This window comes from Mastigoproctus giganteus, chromosome 1 (assembly GCF_048544385.1).
Source record: "Mastigoproctus giganteus isolate SK-2022 chromosome 1, ASM4854438v1, whole genome shotgun sequence".
NCBI lineage: Eukaryota > Metazoa > Arthropoda > Arachnida > Uropygi > Thelyphonidae > Mastigoproctus > Mastigoproctus giganteus.
In genome coordinates, this window is record NC_143575.1 from 271,270,384 (window position 1) to 271,292,582 (window position 22,199).

At 36.9% G+C, this 22,199-nt stretch overlaps 1 protein-coding gene across 2 annotated transcripts in view; it reads right to left on the reverse strand.

Moving 5' to 3' along the window:
- The window catches only part of LOC150091993 (ras-related protein Rab-6A), a 240,322-nt gene that overhangs the window by 111,331 nt on the left and 106,792 nt on the right, over positions 1-22,199 (reverse strand). For both annotated transcript variants that reach the window (XM_090386428.1, XM_090386419.1), the window contains exons 4-5: positions 12,961-13,066; positions 3,818-3,929 (exon numbers count right to left, since the gene is read on the reverse strand). In XM_090386428.1, the coding sequence (XP_090242554.1) occupies positions 3,818-3,929; positions 12,961-13,066 (218 nt within the window). The remainder of the gene's footprint in view (positions 1-3,817; positions 3,930-12,960; positions 13,067-22,199) is intronic.

The following is a 22,199-nucleotide window of genomic DNA, read 5'->3' on the forward strand; positions in this document are numbered from 1 at the left end:
TAGGTTTAGCTGCAAGCCTAAAGCAACATACCAACTTGAGGGCACAATATTCAAGATAATTATAATGAAAGGGACTTGGGAGTAACTATACAATTTGATATGAAGTTTTCTGAACAATACAGAAAGAATGTTACAACAGCTCAAAGTGTTTGGTCAATGATATATAGGAACTTCATCAGCAGAGACAAGGAGATGTTTATTCCATTGTATAAAGAAATGGTTGGACCACATCGTGAATATTTGATAACAGGCCCGGAGATGCCATTTTAGGAAAGATGTGGACCTGTTGAAAAGGTACAGACAAGGGTTGGCCAAGGATACAATGTTGCAAAAAAGGTCGCGAGTCAGAGTTAAATTTGAAAGTGTCTGCAATTCTGCCCAGACACGATAGGAGGGAATGTGCAAGGCTCAAGGGGTAGAATTTTTTTTCAGCACTTGTTAACAGGACAGACTGCTTCTACAGGGAGGGGATACACTTAAATAGAAAGGGTGCAAGAATATTTGCTGATGCTATCGAGGCAATGTTAGGCGGGTCAGAAAACTGCTAGCTTGGGGGGATTCACAGACTAAAAGGTTAAAAGTAGCCGCAGGCAGAGGTGAAGGTGATTCTTGCATAACTTCTATTAGAATAAGTAGCGACCTGGAGCGAGAGGTGCTGGGGGTTTCAGGGACTGATGGCAGTCATCGTGAAACAGGTGGGTATATGGGATGTGTTGATGTGTTAGGGTAACTAATAATAAAGATAGGTACATGTATACTTGCATGTATACCAATGCTAGAAGTATAGTAAATAAATTTGATGAATTTGAAGTGTTGGTCAAGACATCAAAGGCAGATATTGTTGGGATAGCAGAGACGTAGTGTCACACAGATATAAGGAATGCAGAACTGGAATTTGGGGAGTACACTGTGTACAGAAAGGATAAGAAGGTGTTATGATGTTAATTAAGAAAAACATAAAATCAAAAGAAGTGCATCCAGTTGATATAGATGAGCAGTGCACTGTTGAGTCAGTTTGGTGTGACATAAGCACTGTGAAAGCAAAAATAAGAGTAGGAGTGTGTTATAGACCTAATGACTCGAATGAGTACAACGAACAATTGTACAGAGAAACAGAGTGGGCTAGTAAATCAGAATGTCTTATAATGGGGGATTTTAACTTCCAGATATTGACTGGAACTTGTGGGTTGGTCACTCGCACACCAGTACGATAAATGTTTGTATTGATGATTTATTGTAAACTCTACTGACTTGGTTGTCGTGCCAGAGTATAAAGAGAAAATTTATTTACTTAGTAAGACTTTTGTGGATTTATTGGATGATTATTTTATGCAGCAGCATGTACGAGAGGCAACTAGAGAGGGTAATACTCTTGATCTGGTTATCAGCAGTGATCATTCGTGTATTAAGAATTCACAGATAAAGAACCACTAGGTGGAGGTGATCACAGTGTACTGATGTGGGATTTACGTAAAGATATAATTACCATCAGGGGTAAAGAAAAGGGTTTTTGCTTCCGTAAAGGTGAGTACAGTGGGCTCAACTGATGATGTTACCAACAGTAAATTCTAAGTGGGAAGCATTCAAGGAATTAATCGTGGATGCTACTAAAAGTTTCATACCTATTAAGAAATACTGTTCAAGGTTCAGGCCTAAATGGTTATCAAATGAACTAATGAGACTCGTGACAGAGAAGAAAATGCATGGGATGCATATAAATTATCAAGCGACTCAGTAATCAAGTCACAAAGGAGGTTAGGCAGGCGAAGGCAGATTACGAGAAATCTTTGGCAAAAGATGCTAAGAAAATCAGCAAGGATTTCTTTTCTTATATAAACTCTAAAAGGAAGGGGATGAATCTGATTGGTCCAGTTGATATCGATGGTTCGACTGTTGATGATCCTGCTCAGATAGCAAACAAACTGAATGAGTATTCTGCATCTACATTCACACATGAGGAGTAAGGTTTGAAAATGCCACAAGGTTATCAAATTGTAGCAGGGTGCTTAATGATTTTGTAATAACTGAGAGCAAAGTGGAGGAGATATTGATGAAATTAAACATAAGAAAGGCACGTGGGGGTGGATGGGATCTATCCACTTATATTAAAGGAGGCGGAGAAGCAACTAAGCAAACCCCTTGTTCATAATTATGAGAGCATCCTTGGACTCAGGGGAGGTCCCCACGGACTGGATATGTGCAAATGTATCCCCAATTCACAAAGGGGAATCGAAGGGTGACATGAGTAATTACAGACCAGTTAGTTTAACTTCCGTTCCAAGTAAAATAATGGAGTCACTGGTTAAAGATGCATTGCAGGATCATCTAGACAAGACTGCAACAATAAATCAGACACAGCATGGGTTTGTTAAGGGAAAGTCTTGTCTGGCAAATTTGATAGGATATTATGATGTGGTTACAAAGGAACTGGATGCAAAAAATAATTTTGATATCATATATTTGGATTTCAGGAAAGCTTTTGACACTGTTGCACATGGAGACTATTGTACAAATTGGAACAGAATGGTATTAAGGGTAAGTTGCTGCAATGGATAAAAGGATGGTTTAGTGGAAGAAGACAGAAGGTGGTAATTAATGGGTACTGCTCTTCGTGGACTAATGTTATTAGCAGAGTTGGGTCCTCTGTTGTTTTGTATATTTATCAATGATATTGATGAAGGTATATCAGGGTTGGTAATGGCAGTGTGCTACCACAACAGGATCTAGATAATTTGGGCAGATGGGCTAAGAAGTGGTAACTGAAGTTTAACCTTGACAAATGCAAAGTACTGCATATGGGTAGAAGTAACCCCAGAGAAACGTACCAACTGTGTGGTACTACACTTAAGGTGGTAGAAAATGAAAAAGACCTCGGAGTAATTGTGCAGTCAGATATGAAGTTTTCTGAGCAATGCAGACAGTCTGCCAGGGTAGGTCATGGGGTGTTGTCAATGATATACAGGAATTTTGTTAGCAGGGAAAAGGTGATTGTCCCTCTGTATAAGGCAATGGTCAGGCCACACCTTGAGTATTGCGTACAGATCTGGAGGCCTCATTTTAGGAAGGATGTCGATTTGCTTGAGATTGTACAGAGAAGGGCAACAAGATTGGTGAGGGGAATGAAGGGATCCTCTTACCAAGAGAGGCTTATGTTCTGCAAATTGCAGTGGCTGGAGACTAGGCACCTGCGCGGTAATCTGATTGAGGTGTATAAGGCCTTGAATGGGTTGAGCACGCTGAATTCTGATGGGATCCTTCGACTTGTTCAGATTACGAACCTAAGGGGGCATAAATTCAAATTAAGAAAAGACAGATGTAGAATAGATGTGCGGAAATTTGCCTTTAGCCAGCGGGTGGTTAATTGCTGGAACAAACTTCCATCTGTCGTTGTGGAAGTTGACAGGTTAAATAAATTTAAGGAGGAACTGGACAGGCATTTGGAAGGAATGGTGTGATTTTTTTTTTTTTGGCTGATCCTGCATAAGCTCACACTTGCTTTCTTGCATCACATGCCACTACTACTACAAAGGTGGTATTCTTATCAAGAAGGGCATGAGTTAGTGTCTAAAAAACAGACATTTGCAGGGTTGCATGATTAGAGTTGAGTAAATTAAATTGTGGGACATCTTTATGGTTACTCATATGACATACCTACGTGGGAGGGGAACACACAGGTAGTTTATTTTTTTATTATTTTTTAATTAAGCTGAAATTCCATTTCTTTTGAGACATTTCCTTTATAAATCAAAAGTAAATTCTAACTATTCATTTAAACATGGTTTGATATTAATACTATATAATAAGAAAAGCAACTAACCTCTTGTCTGCAAGATCAGTTTTGTTCCCCACCAACATAATTATTACATCATTACCCCTTTCAGTTCTCACATCATCTATCCATTTTGATGTTTGATGAAATGAATTGGCATCTGATAGTAAACAAGAGTTACATTTAAAATACACATTCTATATATATATATATATATATCATAAACAAATCTAAGAATATTATGGAATAACCTTATAAACAAAAACAGCTTAAGAATCATCTGTAACTTATATGGTCATGGCTTTTAGCATGCTTATCTTGCCCTTGGGAATTTTTGTCATATCAACTACCCAGGCCATAGTGCTTCAATTCTTATAGTACTCTAGCTCATATGGTTCATTGTGTATTATGTTCATATACAAGTATGTGTTCATGAGTAAGTCTGCATGCTGTGAACTCATGGAGGAAAATCCATGCCCTATGCTTGAGATTGACTAACTACAGCCGAAATGAAGAGGCCTTTAAGGATTTCTCCAATGGGATTTCAAAGTGAGACCTCTCCAAACATGCCATGAAATCACTATAATATTAGAAGACCAGAGCATGCATATTATATTTAAAATACTTATGTTTCAAAGTAATCAATATTTACTTTGAAATACTTAATACTTAAGTATTAAGTTTTGAAACATAAGTATTTAAAATACTTATGTTTCAAAGTAATCAATATTTACTTTGAAACATAAATGAAGTTCTTAGGTTTTTTTTAAAAGATAAAAGCTAGTAAGCAAAAACATCTGTTTAATAAACAAGAAAATCTAAGGAATTGTGCTCAGGCTGCTTTTGATTGAAGAATGACCCCTCTACCTCCCCCCTTCTATCTTCCCTAAATACATTATACATACTGTAGTAGAACTGGTCATTCCCAATTTCTGGGTGGCACAATATTTCTGTTAGCCCTATTATATCACTTGTCCTAACCAGGAGTTGAAATTCAGCCATTTTATTGACAACACTCCTGACATTACTGTAGACAGAGTGGACACTAAGTAATCTTCTACAGTTTACTACCCTGACACACCCCTTGAAGTTATTTAGGTTTGTATCCCAAGCTATATCTTCCCTCTTATTTGAAACATTGCTACCCTCAGAACATCTTATCAATGTCAGCTGTTGTGGCAACAAATAAGAATTCATGAGGTGAATGCAAGCATTAGTTTGACCCATATCATCAGATAAACGCAGATCTAAATTATCCTTCTCCCCACCCCCAACTAGCAGTTTCCCTAAACTCTTAGGGTATACTCAATGATACTGGCAAAAATCCTTGCACCACCTTAGTTCAAATGAATACCATCTCTACAAAATAGATTCCTACTACCTACAAATGTGGGCCACACTGGTAAAAAAAATTTCCCCTCTAGAGTCTTGCAAATTCCCTCAAGTCTCGAGTTAAACCACAAGGCTTTCACCGCATATAGTCCTTCCTATCGTGTCTGGGCAAAATGGCAGACACATACACATTGTGACCTAACTTGCAGCATATTTTCGGCACAGCCCTATATTTCTCCAAAGGATGGTCGGATTGTGTGCGCTTAATATTGTTAGTTCCCACATGAATAATAATTCTCTGTTTACCTCCTTTAAAATATGACAATCTGTTGGTAACATCATCAATTATAGCTCCTGGCAAACACACTCTGGTCCTGGAATAATATGAAAAATATTTTTCTTAAAAGTAATGCCTGAACCTGACAATGAATATATTTTTTTAAGAAATTCATAAAGATTCTGAGGTTTTATTGTGTTTGTTTCCTTAACTAATAAATTATAATATGGGAACAGTTTAAGAAACCTAATAATATATGCTAAATTATTTTATTTTAAGCTAAATATCTGAATCATACATACTACTAGCAATTTTGGCAGGACTAACAGATTTTCTAGATAAATTATAAATCTTTTTTTGAAATATAGTTATGGAAAAATATAGTTACAGAAATATAACAGTCAATGATGGCTCCACTAACTTCAACATGACTATGGTCTGTTGGTTGATCTCAACTCTCCTTTTTACAGTCCTATAACTATAAACGGTGGTGGTGATAATGCATTTTTATGACATGTAAGGAATGCAGAAAACTTAAGATAAAGTTTGGCATACTAATGAATGAAATTCAACCTCTGAGAAAGTGAGTACAGGCAATCCCCGTATAACACAGTACTTCAACAACACGGTTTTACTCTAACACGATTGATAAATTGAGGCAATCCTCACAGAACACTGTACTTATATAATATGGTTTTGCTCTAACATGGTTAGGGAATTCCAGTAAACCTCGCATAACATAGTATTTTTGAGCTATTGTGCAGGGAAACCCTGCTAGTATGTTGGATGTAATTTTTCAACATTTCCACTCCAGGCCACCCAAAATATTTGTCATTCAAACGTTGAAGTTATGTTCCTATTACCACAGTTGTGCTAGGTTAATACAACTTCTTTCATTTGGCTATTAGATCAAGGCATTAATCCACCTTTAAAATTCATTACATCAGAAAATCGTTACAATGGATTTTGAAAAAAATTGATTCCGAATCTATTGAAGTAATGGAGGCATGGAAACATTTCTCAATTGTGAACTGTATCAGAATCATAGCTTTATCGCTGAAAGAAGTAAAACCATCAACATTAAATGCATGTGGTAAAATGTATGGCCAAAGTGGGTTCATTCAGGAAATATGGTCGAACAGGCAGAAACAGAATCGGTGCGATAGTAGAAGCTGCTATGTCGGTAGGAGGGGACAGTTTTGATATGATTACTGAAGCCCTCATGGGTAAAACAGTTGATAGAATCGCCCTCAACTCCACACTGGGTGGAAAAGACCTGGGTTCGAATCCCGTTGATGACAGGAGGAATTTTTATGGGTATTTTATTTTTCACAACATGGCTGAGTTAGTCGGTTGAGGGTAGCATGGTTTTTCTTCCAGTAAAACAGAAAATCGACCTCAGGACAGATGCAATTTATAGACAATATACACAGAGTAACATGGCCTTAGTCACTGATGCTCCTCAAAAAATAAAAAAAGATATGATTACTGAAGACATTCAAGAATTCCAGGTAGAAAAAGAGGCTTGACAAATTGATTTGGTAGAAATGGCATTGGAGGTAAAACCAAATCAATTCAGAGTATGATAGCATTGATGAAAATTCTAAACATCCAAATTTTACAGTAAAAAGCATACAGGAAGGCATAAAGTTAGCCGAGAAATTAGAATCATTTTTTGAATGCAAATTCTTGAATGAAAGGAGCACAAAGTTCAAAAGGGAGCTTTAAAAATGCTTAGTTCCATACTATGAAATTCACCAAGATTTATCAAGCAAACCAAGATTACTGATTTTTTAAAGACAGTATAAGAACGTTTGTTAAGGAAAAGTCTTGTCTGACAAATTTAACAGGATATTATGATGTGGTTACAAAGGAACTGGATGCAAAAAATAATTTTGATATCATGTACTTGGATTTCAGGAAAGCTTTTCACACTGTTGCGCATGGGAAGACTACTGTACAAATTGGAGCAGAATGATATTAAGGGTAAGTTACTACAATGGATAAAAGGATGGTTGAGTGGGAGAAGACAGAGGGTGGTAATCAATGGGTGCTGCCCTTCGTGGACTAATGTTATTAGTGGAGTCCCACAGGGTTCGGTGTTGGGTCCACTGTTGTTTTGTATATTTATCAATGATATTGATGAGGTATATCAGGCTTAATATCGAAGTTTGCAGATGATACAAAGGTTGGCAGGGTTGTTAATCACAGTAATGGCAGTGTGTTACTGCAACAGGATCTAGAAAATTTGGGCAGATGAGCTGAGAAGTGGCAACTGAAGTTTAACTTTGAAAAATGCAAAGTACTGCATATGGGTAGAAGTAACCCCAGAGAAACATACCAACTGTGTAGTACTACACTTAAGGAGGTAGAAAATGAAACAGACCTGGGAGTAATTGTGCAGTTAGATATGAAGTTTTCTGAGCAATGCAAACAGTCTGCCAGGGTAGGTCATGGGGTGTTGTCACTGATATACAGGAATTTTGTTAGCAAGGAAAAGGAGGTGATTGTCCCTCTGTATAAGGCAATGTCAGGCCACACCTTGACTACTGCATGCAGGTCTCGAGGCCTCATTTTAGGAAGGAAATAGATTTGCTTCAGCGTGTACAGAGAAGGGCAACAAGATTGGTGAGGGGAATGAAGGGATCCTCTTACCAGGAGAGGCTTAAGTTCTGCAAATTGCAGCAGCTGGAGGCTAGGCACCTGCGAGGTGATCTGATTGAGGTGTATAAGGCCTAGAATGGGTTTAGCACGCTGAATTCTGATGAATTCTTTCACTTGTTCAGATTACGAACCTAAGGGGGCATAAATTGAAATTGAGGAAGGATAGATGTAGAATAGATGTGCAGAAATTTGCCTTTAGCCAGCAGGTGGTTAATTGTTGGAACAAACTTCCATCTGTCGTTGTGGAAGTTGATAGGTTAAATAAATTTAAGGAGGAACTGGACAAATATTTAGAGTGGATTGTTTTGTAAATTTTTTTTTTTTTTTTTTTTTGGCTGATGCTGCATAAGCTCATACGCTTTGCTTTCTTGCATCACATGCCACTACTACTACTACAACAGAATGAACAGCTGTTTGGAAGAAAAGTAACGCCGAGAAAGAAAGAGAAAACCAAGTTTTTTAGATGCAGAGGAAGCAATATTTGTAATGAGCTTTTACCAAAAGAGATTAGAAGTCAGGGTAATCCCCAAAAGAGATCTAGAAATCGGAATGTCACCAAAGATAAGCATAGGAGCAGAAGAATCCTTTTTGCGAGATATAAGACAAGACTGAGTTTTAGAAGGATTGAAATAAACTAAATTGTCTTTGACCCATGGAGAATTACCTGGAGATCAGCATTTAAGGAATTGGAGCAGATTTCAAGAAGTTGAAGCTGATTGAGCAGGTCAAGGTTTCTCAAAATGGAAAGTTGAATGCAATGTGCTGTCATCAGCTAAACTACGGGCACGATTTCCAGCCAATGGAAGAAGGTCATTAATATACAAAGGGTACTAGGAAAGTTTTGCAATATGACGCAACAATGAATCACAGGAAGCTGCTTGTTGCTGCATGTTGAGACATGTTCATACGTGCATAGTAGCCGCCGTGCCAAGTCGATGGGCTCAGTTATTCATTAGTAGTGAGAGTGTAAAGTGCTTGCGATAGCATCGTGGTCACGAAATGAGATAAGGACAGTTTTGCGGTATAATTTCGTGCGTGGTTTAACCATAGACCAGTGCTTAGAAGAAATGACTCTTGCACTAGATGATGATTGTCCACATCGTACAACGATATTCAGGTGGTATAGAGAATTCCAAAGGGGAAATTTCACTCTGGAGGATTCTGAGAGGCCGGGAAGACCACGAACGTCAGTTACGGAGGAAAACGTTACTGCTGTGAGAAAAATGCTTGACGAAAACAGGCGAGTGACCTACCAACAGATAGAGGATACTTTGGGCCTAAATGCACCAGCAATTCGTTCGATTCTGCAAAATTATTTGCACGTGAAGAAACTTTGTTCTCTCTGGGTGCCGCATCAACTGACTGAAGAGCAGATGACACGACGTGTGACTTGGTGCCGGGAGATGTTAAAAAAGTTTAATAAGGGACAATCTCGGTATGTGAACAACATCGTGACAGGTGACGAGACTTGGCTGTACTATTACGATCTGCCGACCAAGGCTCAAAACAAAGTTTGGGTCTTTGATGATGACGACACACCCTTAATTGTCAGAAAATCCCGATCTGTAAAGAAGAAAATGATAGCTGTATTTTTCAAATCGAGTGGAATTGTGGAACGTGTCGTTTTGGACACGCAGAAGACAGTCACAGCTAAGTGGTATACTGAACAATGCCTGCATAAAGTCATTGGATCTATGAAGAACCTGCGGCCAAAGTCAAGAATGGACACCTGGTACCTCCATCACGATAATGCTATAGCTCACCGCGCCAAAGCCTGCACCGAATATTTGACCACGACAGGACTGAAACTTCTCGAGCACCCTCCCTACAGACCAGACCTTGCTCCCTGCGACTTTGCACTGTTCCCGCATGTGAAAATGAAGCCTAAAGGGAGGCGGTTTTCCAGTGATGAGGGACCTTCTACGGGCTTGGGACAACGAGTGTGCTTTACTCCCTAGTGAAACTTGGCAGAACTGGTTTAAAGATTGGTTTCGGAGGATGGAGAGGTGTATTGAATGTAGAGGAAATTACTTTTAAAAAATTAAATAAACAAAGCTGTATTGCAAAACTTTCCTAGTACCCTTTGTACAAGAGGAAAACAACTGAACCTTGGAGGACACCAGCATTAGTGGAGAAGTTAGGAGAGAGAGAGCCATCTACCATCACCCTCAGTGAGCTATCAGAAAGAAAACTGGGTAACCAATTACAAAAAACAGTTGGTAAACCATAAGATGAAAGCTTGTTTAGAAGACCTTTATGCCAAACATGATCAAAAGCCTTTGAGATGTCAAGAGCAACTGCTTGTGTTTCCCCAAAAATTTTTCCACTGAAATTGTCCATATAGGAGTAACATAAGCCAGAATATCACCAGTGGATCAACACTGATGGAATCCATACTGGCGATCGCTGATCACACGGAAGGTTTCTAGGTTGTTTAAGAGATGGTGGTTAATTGATTTCTCCATTACTTTAGAAAGAGTAGAAGTAATTGCAATGGGACAATAATTGGATGGGAGGGACTTTTCACCGTTTTTAGGAACTGGCTGATATGAGCAAATTTCCAAGCAGAAGGAAAAACACCTTTGGAATAAGAAAGTGAAAAAAGGTGTCAAAGAGCAGGTGTAAGTTCAAGAGCACAGGTTTTGAGAACAAGTGGAGAAATACCATCGGGACCTGGAGCTTTCTTAGCATCAAGATTCATCAAAATCCTTCTGACATCCTTTTGACGGAAGACCACACGCGGCATTGAATGGAGCATGTTGGGAATGATGGGAGGTGTTTTACCAAGATCATTAATACATAAGTTGGAAGAATAATGGGATTCTAGCAGGTCAGCTTTATCTTTGGCTGAAGTGACAACAGAACCATCTGGTTTTGACAAAGGTTGGAGCAGAGATGGACAAAAGTTCCGGCCAATAGCTTTGGCAAGACACCAAAATGCTCGCTTCCAATTAGGACAAGAAGCAAGTTTTCTACTCTTAGTTTGTTCAAAATCTAGTTTGGACTGATTAATGACCACTTTACAATTGTTGCGAGCTTTGGTGTAGGCAGAAAATGAAACTGAAGAATTGGAAACAAGGCAATTACGATATGCAATCTTCTTCTCTTGAACAGCCTTAGCACATTTATTGGAAAATCAAGGTTTAGATAAAGGACGAGATTTTGAAGTAGAGTGTGGAATAAAGAATTCCATTCGTACAATAATAATTTCACTAACACAATCTGAGCAAATGTTGACGTCAGAAGTTTTGGAACAGTAATCCGACCAAGGAAAAGAAATCTCGTAGATCATCCCATTTTGCATTCTTGTAATGCCAAACAATACGAGGGTGGGAATAGCCATGAGATAAAGGCTCCATTGGAGAAGAGACAATCACTAAGTTGTGATCTGAAGTACCTAAAGGACCACACACTTCGACTGAGTACTTAGAAGCATTGTTTGTGAGAAAGAGATCAAGCATATTGGCTGTATGGTTGGGATTGTCCGGTATTCTAGTAGGTAAATGAACAATCTGTGTAAGGTCATTAGAAAATGCAAAAGCTTCAGCATCTCGACCAGCTGGGTCGATGTGACTAGAAAACGGAAGCCAGCTGGAGTTGTGAACATTAAAATCACCAAGGAAAATTACCTCACTGTTAGGAAAGTTGGACTGGAGAAAATCAAGTTGCAAAGAGAGAAAGTCAAAGAGCTCCAAGCGATTAGTGGAGTTGAGAAAACCGTAGAGATAAGATGAATTTGACACAAGGTAGAGAGATTTTAAGCCAGGGAAGATCGGAATGGACATATGCACAAGTACCACCTTTGAGGCGAAAGGAATCATACGGCATATAATTTGGGCAACTGAGATGAGCAGTAATTGAATCAACTGATAACTGAGATTCTGTCAGAAAAAGTATATGGGGTTTGGCAGACCGCAAGTGGAAATGGACATAGTTGAGATTAGAATTGAGACCACTTATATTTGTGAAATGAATTAGGAAGTGCTTGGGAGGTTTAGATCTTTTCGCAGGTAAACTACTCTAGTAGTTGGACAATTCATGGTGTATTCAATTGTAAGGAAAAGTGCGGGGGAGGGGGACATGCTGTATGAAGTAATGAAATTTTTGGATAGGTGTACACATGGTAAGAATATACCCAGATCCTTGACAAAGTGGCCTCGACAATGCCCCCTGCATACACACTACTTGGACTCCCTCCAGTCACTATCTGGCAGAGTAGATGTGGCAAGATTATACACTGGCTGATCCGGAAGCCTCCTAAAGAGTTACCAATAGGTTCAGTCAGATGTACTAACTAGCGGCCGGCCTGCAAACACCGTTTTAGAGCCGTACCCTCAAAATGTAAGGAAGATTGGATCTCATCATGATGTTCATCATAACCTCAAAAGTCATCAATCATACTGAATGATGGAAGAGATGGGGAAAGGGTTGACCGGAACTTAGATCTGGAGACTAAACATGGGTTCCACCACTTCAAGCCTCCAATAAGCAAAGTGGTGGTATTGCACCAGTTGATGAGAATCATCTACCACCTAGTATTTCCCGGTAACACAGAGGGGCGGCATTTCTCCATGTGGTGTGGGCGCCACACCTCGACCCCTGGTTATGTTAGTTCATAACTGGGTGGTCACCCAGTGTGCTCGTGCCTGGAGGTTATACCCAGGATTACTAATGGTCCCTCCATCGTGAAGGTGCAAGCAGAGGATTTGGCTGTCACAGACCGTCCGGACTTCGCCGAAATTGGGTCTACTTGACTTGAATGTCATCCGAATATCAGTTCCATCAGCATTTTAAACTCCCAGTTAGCAAGTACAGCTTATCTGGCATATTTAAGAGAATGTCTGGGACAACCTTAAGGACTAAATCAGTTTAGAAAAATAAGGAAAATTACATGCACAAGAAGCCAACTTTCACTTACTAGTGATATCATAAACCACAACTGCTACAGTAGAATCACGAATATAGCTAGGAATAAGACTACGAAATCTTTCTTGTCCAGCTGTGTCCCAAAGTTGAAGTCTCACCTAAAATAAAATAAAAATAAAAAAATCATTATTTGAACATTAGTGGTATACAACAAAGCCTGATACCTTATCTAAAATATACATATTTCTTTCAGTATCAACAATTGTCCATAAGCAATAATGAATTTAGTATTACAACTTGACAAACCTCACTGTTCTGGCTAGTCAATATGCCAAGGTCCCAAACTGTCTGAGTCAGAAACACATAAAACCATGAGCTGCAGGCAAAGATATAGAGTACTGAAAATTTCCATTCCTACCGAAGATTGGCATAATTAATCCAACAGCAACTACATTTGATTTGGTCACTCAAATGATGATAAAATACTGGTAGTCCTACTTTTAATTAGTGCATTGATCTCAATATTGTGAAGTACTTCATCACACATTCCTTGATATTGCATTACTCTAAATAAAGGACCTGCTCCAATGGAGAAGTATATTGCTTTTTATCTGAAGTGTGTGCCACTATCCAGATCCAGTTTCAACACTCAGTAGAATCTTATCAGAGGGTAGGTAGGCATTGTGAGGACTTGAACAACCCGTGATTCCAAAAAGAGTTAAAACCAGAGTATAGGTAGTGACATACACTTTAAATTAAAAGCAATATATTTCTCCAATGGAGTAGTGCCTTTTATTTACAGTAGTGCAATACCAAGGCAGCTTGTGGCTTGGTATTGCACTCCATAATGTGCCTCCATAATGAGACTGACACACTAACAAACCCAGTTTGTTTATAATCATGTAGGGAAAGAGGCTAAACGCATATACAATGACATTTTACAGCTTTCATATCTCAAGGCTTTTGCCCCAGACTTTACTATTTCTACTTTACTTACTGTACCACTGTACCATCTTCCATACTGTGGATATATTTTGTAACTTGGCTGCTAAGGTGTTCACAATGGCTATCTGCCCATGATGAGACTCCAATCATAGTTTAATCCAAGGTTTGAGTAGTTGCATATAGCTTTTGTCCCCCGAAGTTCCTTAAGTGCATAGCATGCTTCCATTGGGGTCACTTGGTTGTTTTTTTTTCCAGGCAGGTCGCATGTTTTTATGAAGCTTTTTTTGTATGAAATATGGACCATCTTACTAATATAGGTACGAAGCTTATTTTATTCCAATATTTGAGACTAAATGTATTGAGGTATACATTAATTTATAGAAGTATGTATACTTATAACCAGTGCTTTTTTGTGACGGTACGCAACGGTACAACATACCGGCACCTTTATTAACAGTGACATGTGACATTTGGATACAATGCACTTTGAAATTTATAATATTCCATAAATTTTTTCACATGTTTACCTACTATTCAAATAAGCTTAAAATGATTTAACTAAATTTGCATTTTTTACTGTCTATTGTTAAGATATTTTCTATATAAAACTGTATAACCACTTTTATAATTCTAAATTACTCAGTCGGACCTCTTTAATTATTTTGAATTCCCCTTGGAAGTTACATTTAAAATAGTTTCGGTTGAGGGAAGAAAATTTTCATATAGCGAACGGATTAGGAGAGAATTAACTTGGTACGGCCTGTTCGTATTTCTGGCCTTCATGCAATTAGTGTTGCTGCGCGAATTAAGAGAGCTAAAGTGATTAGTACTGTATAACTTAGCTGTACCTGGTAAAACCTATCCGACCACCCGTCCCACACACGGAGAAGTCGACTGATCTGCAGTGAGCAGATAAAGGTGTATTCCCAATGGGCTCTGGCCCACCTTCTACTGCAGTGGTGTCCAACTTTTTCCAGTACCGAGGCCATATTCAAAAAAATTCAAAGTTTCTTTAGTGTGTTACATTTTTGATATCTTATTGCGTGTAAAAGTAAAATTGAAAATATTCAAAAATTTTATTAAGTACAATACACAATTACATTTACTGAACAAAACATTTAATGAGAAAAATTTTTTGATAATAAAATTTAAAATGCTGTTTTAGTTCACTTTCCTCACTGGTTGTAGGTTAGACACCTCTGTGAATCAACTGCAAGTGCCCCATTCGAGAATTAGAAAAGTGATTTTCTTTTACCCCATAAATAATCATCTGTTATTTCGCGGAAGTGCATTATCCACATTTTTCCGAAAATTTTCCCTATCTCTGTTTACACTTTACCTGAATATCCATATGATACCAATATTTTGGACAGTTTCAAAAAATTTAGATTTAAGAACTAGTGACAATACCGATGACTATAGAAGGAAAACGAGGACAACGAAAGTATTAAACCTTCTAAACATGAATTGCTGGCATTTGGTGAAAATGAAGTTAGAAAATTAAAGTTAAATGAAGTTAAATGAAAATTAAAGTTAATTAAGAGTTAAATGCAATTCGTCGACACCTAATTGATAAGAAAGTTTCCAAAGAATTCAGAAATAAATCTGATCGCCAACCAGCGAAACGCTTCGTTGATGACAAAAACAGTTTCTTCACTACTGTTTCTTAAAACTGTGGGCCGCCCGCTGACCTGCTGCGATCCAGCGAAATATTTAGATTCATGGCTGCTCCGGAAATGTCATTCAGCAACCAATACAAAAAGCAGGAAGAGAAGTCAGCATAGGGTGTCAGATGAGAACTTAATAAAAATTTGGAATATTCTACAAAAACTTTATTATGAAATTAATTTTACTTATTTTACTTATTTTTTTTATATACAGTAATACCCCGAAGTTACGCAATAGGTGGGTCCAACAAAAATCACTTAAGTCGAATTCGCTTAAGTCGGGGTACAACCTTGCATATAAATACATATAAATTTTGTTTAATTGGGACCAAGGACTAACAAAAAAACTAGTTTAAAAGAAAAATATTTAATAAAATTGCAGTTATTTATACATATTAATACAAATTATGTATTAAAAAAATAAATGAGTTACGTAAAAAACTTATTTCGACGTCGATGGCTTCATAAAATCTAACAAATTCGTCTGACGACAAAGTGCCCTTTTTTCACGCAGAATTTCTTCGTAGCAAGCTAATAATTTTTTTTTCCTTGCTTTGTAGCTATAACGTGTCTTTCGTTGGAGTCTATGTTTTCTAAAATTTTTAAGACCTTTTCAATTGAGCTGAGACCTGTCAAGCTTGCAATTGTCATGTGCTTTTCTGGTGGAACTGGGTCTGAAGTGTCGGATAATTCAGTGACGTTTTACTCACGCATCTCTATGAGCTCATTCATTGTCAGCTCCTCACTATGTGAATCCAACAGCTCATTGACATCATCACCACTGACTTCCAAATCTAATTGCCTGGCAAGGTTAACAACTTCTTCTATCATATGAGTGACATGATCACTTTCTGGTGTTGTTTTTGTCTCGTTTTTGAAAATAAAAATGGACAAAGTTTCTTCCAGACACCATTCAATGTTTTTTTGTGAATTTCATCCCAAGATTCTTTAATGATTCTTATGGCATCTAAAACATTGAATTGTTTCCAAAAGTCTTTAACAGATATCTCACTATTTTGTTTCATAGCTTCATTCAGACATGCAAACGAATGCCTCGTGTAGTAGGCCTTGAATGTTTTGATGACTCCCTGGTCCATCGGTTGAAGCAAGCTGGTTGCGTTTGGAGGCAAAAACACAACTTTCACACGTCGGTCGAAATTAATTAGGGTGGCAGGAGGGTGACCGGGTGCATTGTTAATAAGAAGGATCAATTTAAATGGAATCTGTTTAGGCTTGCAATAACGTTCGGCTTTGGGTATGAAGTGGTGACCAAACCAGTCCTCAAAAACAGAAGCTGTCACCCAAGCTTTATGATTTGACTTCCAAATCACTGGTAAGCTAATTTTAGATATATTTTTTAAAACTCTTGGGTTTTCGGAGCGATAAATTAAGAGAGGTTTTAACTTGCAGTCACCAGCTGCATTCCCGCCAACCATCATTGTCAATCGGTCTTTGGAAATCTTAAAGCCTGGAAAGTTTTTTTATTCGTGTAAACGATGTAATTTCCGACAAAAGTTGAGCACGAATTCGAACGCACACATATAAATATGACAATTGGAATGCAAATTCTTGTATATGTGTGCAGCTCATGCGGCAGCAAAGTTGAATTTTGTTCATCTTTCGCTCTCACTCTCCGCCGTCGCACTGTATATCGATAGCATATGAAAAACGACCTTGAAGATAGTGGGCGGCAGTGTTGCCAATCGAAAAAATCAAGAACCGCGTAACTCCGAGTCCTCATAAGTCGGGGTAGCGTAAGTCGGGGTATTACTGTACTTGAATAATAAATTTATGCTTAACAAACTGTGTTAATATACTTAATTTCTTGTTCTTATTCTAAAAAAAAAAAAAAATTACTAATAAAGTAAAAATATCAGGGGGTGGGAATTAGAGTACTTTTCATATCCTTTTAATTTTCAATTTTTCCAATAGCAAAGAATGAGTACCAGCACCTATTTTTTTTACAAAAAAAAAAAAAAGCACTGCTTATAACTATGTCAAATCTGTTTATTTGCTTTTGTTCTGCAAGCATAGAGCATGAAATTGAGGGGGGGGGAGAAGATATAAAAGTTTGGAGAACCTAAAACACAGATAACACGGCACTTCTAACAACAGGGTTGTAGAAATGCTGTGTTATCCATATAGCAACCCCCGTATAACATGACACTTCTACAACATATAACACAGTTATAGAATTATGGCAAACCTTGCATAACATGGTATTTTGAGCTTTTGGGGGGGGGGAACCCTGCTATTATGTTGGATATAATTTTTCAACATATCCATTCTTTTTTGTGAATTCCTGCTATTGACTCGCAAGTCGTTATGCAAAAAAAAAATAAAATAAAATAATTTTAAAAATATTGAGAAATCCCATTTAACATTCTCTGCTACTGAACTTGTGCTTGGTTGAGACCATAAAAAAATTGCAACTTCGAAGTGTGCAGTTCATTACTTTTAAGGTTTTTGTAAGGTTATTTTGGTTATTATTTGATCATTTATAAATTTTTCTGGGTGTGTATTACTAAACTTTGTTTTTAAGAACTGTATTGGAATAATTTCTCAAAAAAATTTCTCGCCGCTCAAAAGAAACTATTTCTCTAGAATCAAAGATACAGATTTTGGATTGTCTTAAAAAAGGGGAGAAGGTATCATACATTGAAAAAAGTTCAAATTTGAATGAAGCAATCAGTTCAGAGGATGATAGCACAGATGAAAATTCTGTAGTTCCAAATTTTACACTAAAAAGTATAAGGAATGGAATAAACCGAGCCAAGCAATTAGAATCTTATTTTTTGAATGTAGATCCTTTGACTGAAAGGATCATAGAGTTCAAAAGGAAGCTTCAAAAATGCTTAGCTCCATACTATGAAATTTACAAAGATCTATCAAGCAAAAGCAAACAAACTCAGATTGCTGATTTTTTAGAGAGAGAAGAAGATATACGAAATCTAGAACCTGCAGAAGAAAGTTCAGAAGGTGAAGATATTCTGCAACAGTAGAAATGTTCTCATTTGGTTATGCTTAGCAGTGATGAAGCGGAAGAAAATTATATGAACATACATTATCTGACATATGTATCACAATTTGTAAGGCATTTGTTCAATTATTACTATTTTTAATAAAAATTAAGTTTCCGATAGTTATAAAAAAAAATAGTGTATTTTTGTTAACTTTTGGAACATAACCCTCATTTCTGTACTGGTTCTTAGTCTAGTATAACACAGTTTCACACTACGTGAGATTTTATAAGCCTAAAAGTAGCCAGCAAAAATATTTACTTTGCTCTATACAGCTGAATTGGTTGTTTGTATGGAAAAAATTATGCAATATAATGAAATCTTGTTTATTCCACTTTTAGGTGGTAGAATTGGTATCTATTTTTTTCCAGTAAAACCTAACCACTTGCTGAAATAACATACAATAACTGTAATATAAGGTAGGATTAAAAAGTTCCAGAACTGAAGCTGGGGTCACTTTTTAATGGTTATTTTAATAAAACTTCACCAAGAGGTAGGATCAAATGAAAGTTTCTTCTTTCATTGAAAGATACTGAAGGCCTCATCCTGAATGGCAATTTCATTTTGGTGGGAAATGATTTTATAGTGTGCTCCACCAAAGTTCCGAACACCTGCCATCTTCTATCCTGTAAGGTAAAAAAAAGTAAAGTGCAGCCATTATCAACCCACTGCAGGATGGAAGCCTCCTCAACAATTCATGCTGAGGGAAATGGACCATAATCTGCCACGCTGGTCCAGTGCGGGTTGGCAGATCGATCGTATTCAGCAGTCAGGGGCTTGAACCCCAGTCTACTCAAAGAGCATGTGCTACTGCACTCCTGCTCCTGACCACTTGGCTACGGAAAACCTTTCCTCCATAGCCTAGTGGTCAGCGTGCGGGTGCATAAGTACACGTGCCTTGAGTGACCGGGGTTCAAGCCCGTGACTACTGAATACGGTGCTGTTTCTTGTATTCTATCCTGTAAGGTAGCAGGCAATAACTGTTATACAAAATATAACCAAAAAGGTTTCAGAAATGAATTCGTATAACCAAAATATTTTTTTGCATATTTTTTTCCATCAGCTATATGTAACGATGAAAAGTCTTCTCAGAAGTCCTCTTTCAAAAAGTACCTTAGGTGCATTTGTTTATTGAAACTTCTGCTTCACTTTAAAAAAATGCATGTGTTACAGTACACAATCATACATTGCACATAAAGAAATCAAGTAATGATTTCAATAAAATCAAAGTAAAATAAAACAATCTGTAAAACTATTTATATTAAACAGTAATTACACTGATTTTAAAAGTCATTATATGGTATTAATGGATCAATGTTATTAATTTTATGTTATATCAATGTTATTAAATCTGTAGATAAAGCCGTTACACCCATAGTCAATTCAAAAGCTAAAATAGAATAATTTGTGAGATCTTAAAATTATGTAAGGAACTTTATAATAAATTTAAGGGTGCAATTCATTATTTAAAATAATATTGTTTAAAACTTTGTATATATAAATTTTAATCCAATTATAGTTCTTCAATATTCTACTGTGTTCAGATTTAGGTCACGTAAGTAACTGTGATAATTTAGACTATGATATTCTAAGAAGTTATCTTTTAAGGTGATCAAGTTCTTTATTAGTTTTCTTTGAACTCTTTCTATTTGTTCTATGTATGTTTTTTGATAAGGAGACCACTTTGATGATGTTGTGAAGAAATTAGAAGCCAACTCAGCATTCTGATGGATGCCTATGAGAGTTTGAGGTGTAGGGTAGATGCCCTCGAATAAATTAATATGAGGGGCCCATCACGCTCTCAGCTGCCCAATGGCAGAGCTCACACCTGTGCATCAGGCAAAACAGCGGCAATCTCCAAGGCAGAATGCACTAATCCCACAGGAACTAGTTATTGTTGGTGACTCTATTGTCAGGGAAATGGGGAATATATTATGCAAAAGGATAGGTGAAACAGGACCAGGGTATGCCTGCCAGAGGTGAAATTTGATGAAGCTGTAAAGCAGATATCATCTTTTAAGGGCACAAAAGGTGATATCGTTGTACACTTTGGCCCTAATGACCTTAAGAGTAAGAGATCTGCAGATTTACTTAACAAGTACAGGTCAATGCTGAAAAAAAGTCGCGAGTTAGGGTTAAATTTGAAAGTGTCTGCAATTCTGCCCATACACGATAGGAGGAAGTATATTCCTAATACCCAATTAATAGCTGATTTATCATAAATTATCCCATTACACAAAATGGTATATGTTCTATACTGAACAAATAATAAAATAAAATAAAGAATAGATAATTTAGAATGACCAATAAATAAGTCAGTAGTTAACAACTGCTTACCACATTGAACTGTTCTACATGAAAGAATGAAAAAGTTGAGCACATGTTACTATATACCAAACAACTATATACCAATTGTTTGGTATATAGTAACATGTGCTCAACTTTTTCATTCTTTCATGTAGAACAGTTCAATATGGTAAGCAGATGTTAACTTGACTTATTTATTGGTCATTCTAAATTATCTATTCTTTATTTTATTTTATTACTTGTTCCAGTACAGAACATATACCATTTTGTGTAATAGGATAATTTATGATAAATCAGCTATTAATTGGGTATTAGCCATTCCTCTAATTTTCTATATCATTCTATATTTCATCATTATCTTTATCTATTTAACACCATAAGGTGTCCTCTTATAGACATACCAGGATCCCTTACTAAAGGGTCGGGCAGTTACGCTCCCAGTTAAATCCTATGTACAATTATATAAATGCTTTTTTCTTTACTTTTCACTTTTTACTATTTAACCCTAATTTTTCATACCTCAAGATCTATTAGAGTACTTCGAGGGAAATTGAGGTAATATTACTATACTTATCCCTACTTCCATTCTCCTTATGTTAGCTATAGCCTGCTTTTGTATAAATAAAAAATAATACCACAACAGAAATTGAAAATTATAGTTGGCCTGCTTTTTCTTATTTCCTTTTTCTATACATTCGTTTCGAAGGTATCTGTCGAGTTAAATGTTATCTTGCCTGTTTGCTACTAAATTATAACAAAATTAAGTTTAAGATTTGGACACTGATAAATAGGCAGATGGCAATCAGAAACAGATAGCTCTGTTAATTATTGGTAGGATATATTGAGTGTTAGCCCTTGAAAAAGTTCCTTTCAATGTATCTCTACACCAATAATTAACTTCATAATCATTATTGTATTATATATTTATATTTTGTTACTGATTATATATTTATTTCCAAGGTTTGGCCTTGTAGGCCTACATGGTCTATTTTTGTCTTTATAAGTTATTTTGGCCTTATGGCCAACTGTAAGCTGTATACTGTTGTGTTCATATACATGTTCAGCATCTGTATAGTACTTATTGTGCTTTTACTATAATAACTAGATTACAGACAGAGTTAATATACAATTTGCTATTGATGGCATTAATCTGATCTGGCTAATAACCTTTATATTCATTTTTTTTTTTTTTTTTTTTTTTTTTTGTGAACCCCAAACATGAGAGATATTGGAAACTATAGTACTTAGTACCGTGCTTGGGTTTGAGGTTAAGAAGACGAAAGAAGATATTTGTTGACATTGGACTTGAACTTCTGTAGATTGTAATTTTCAGGAAATACGTATGAAGGAAG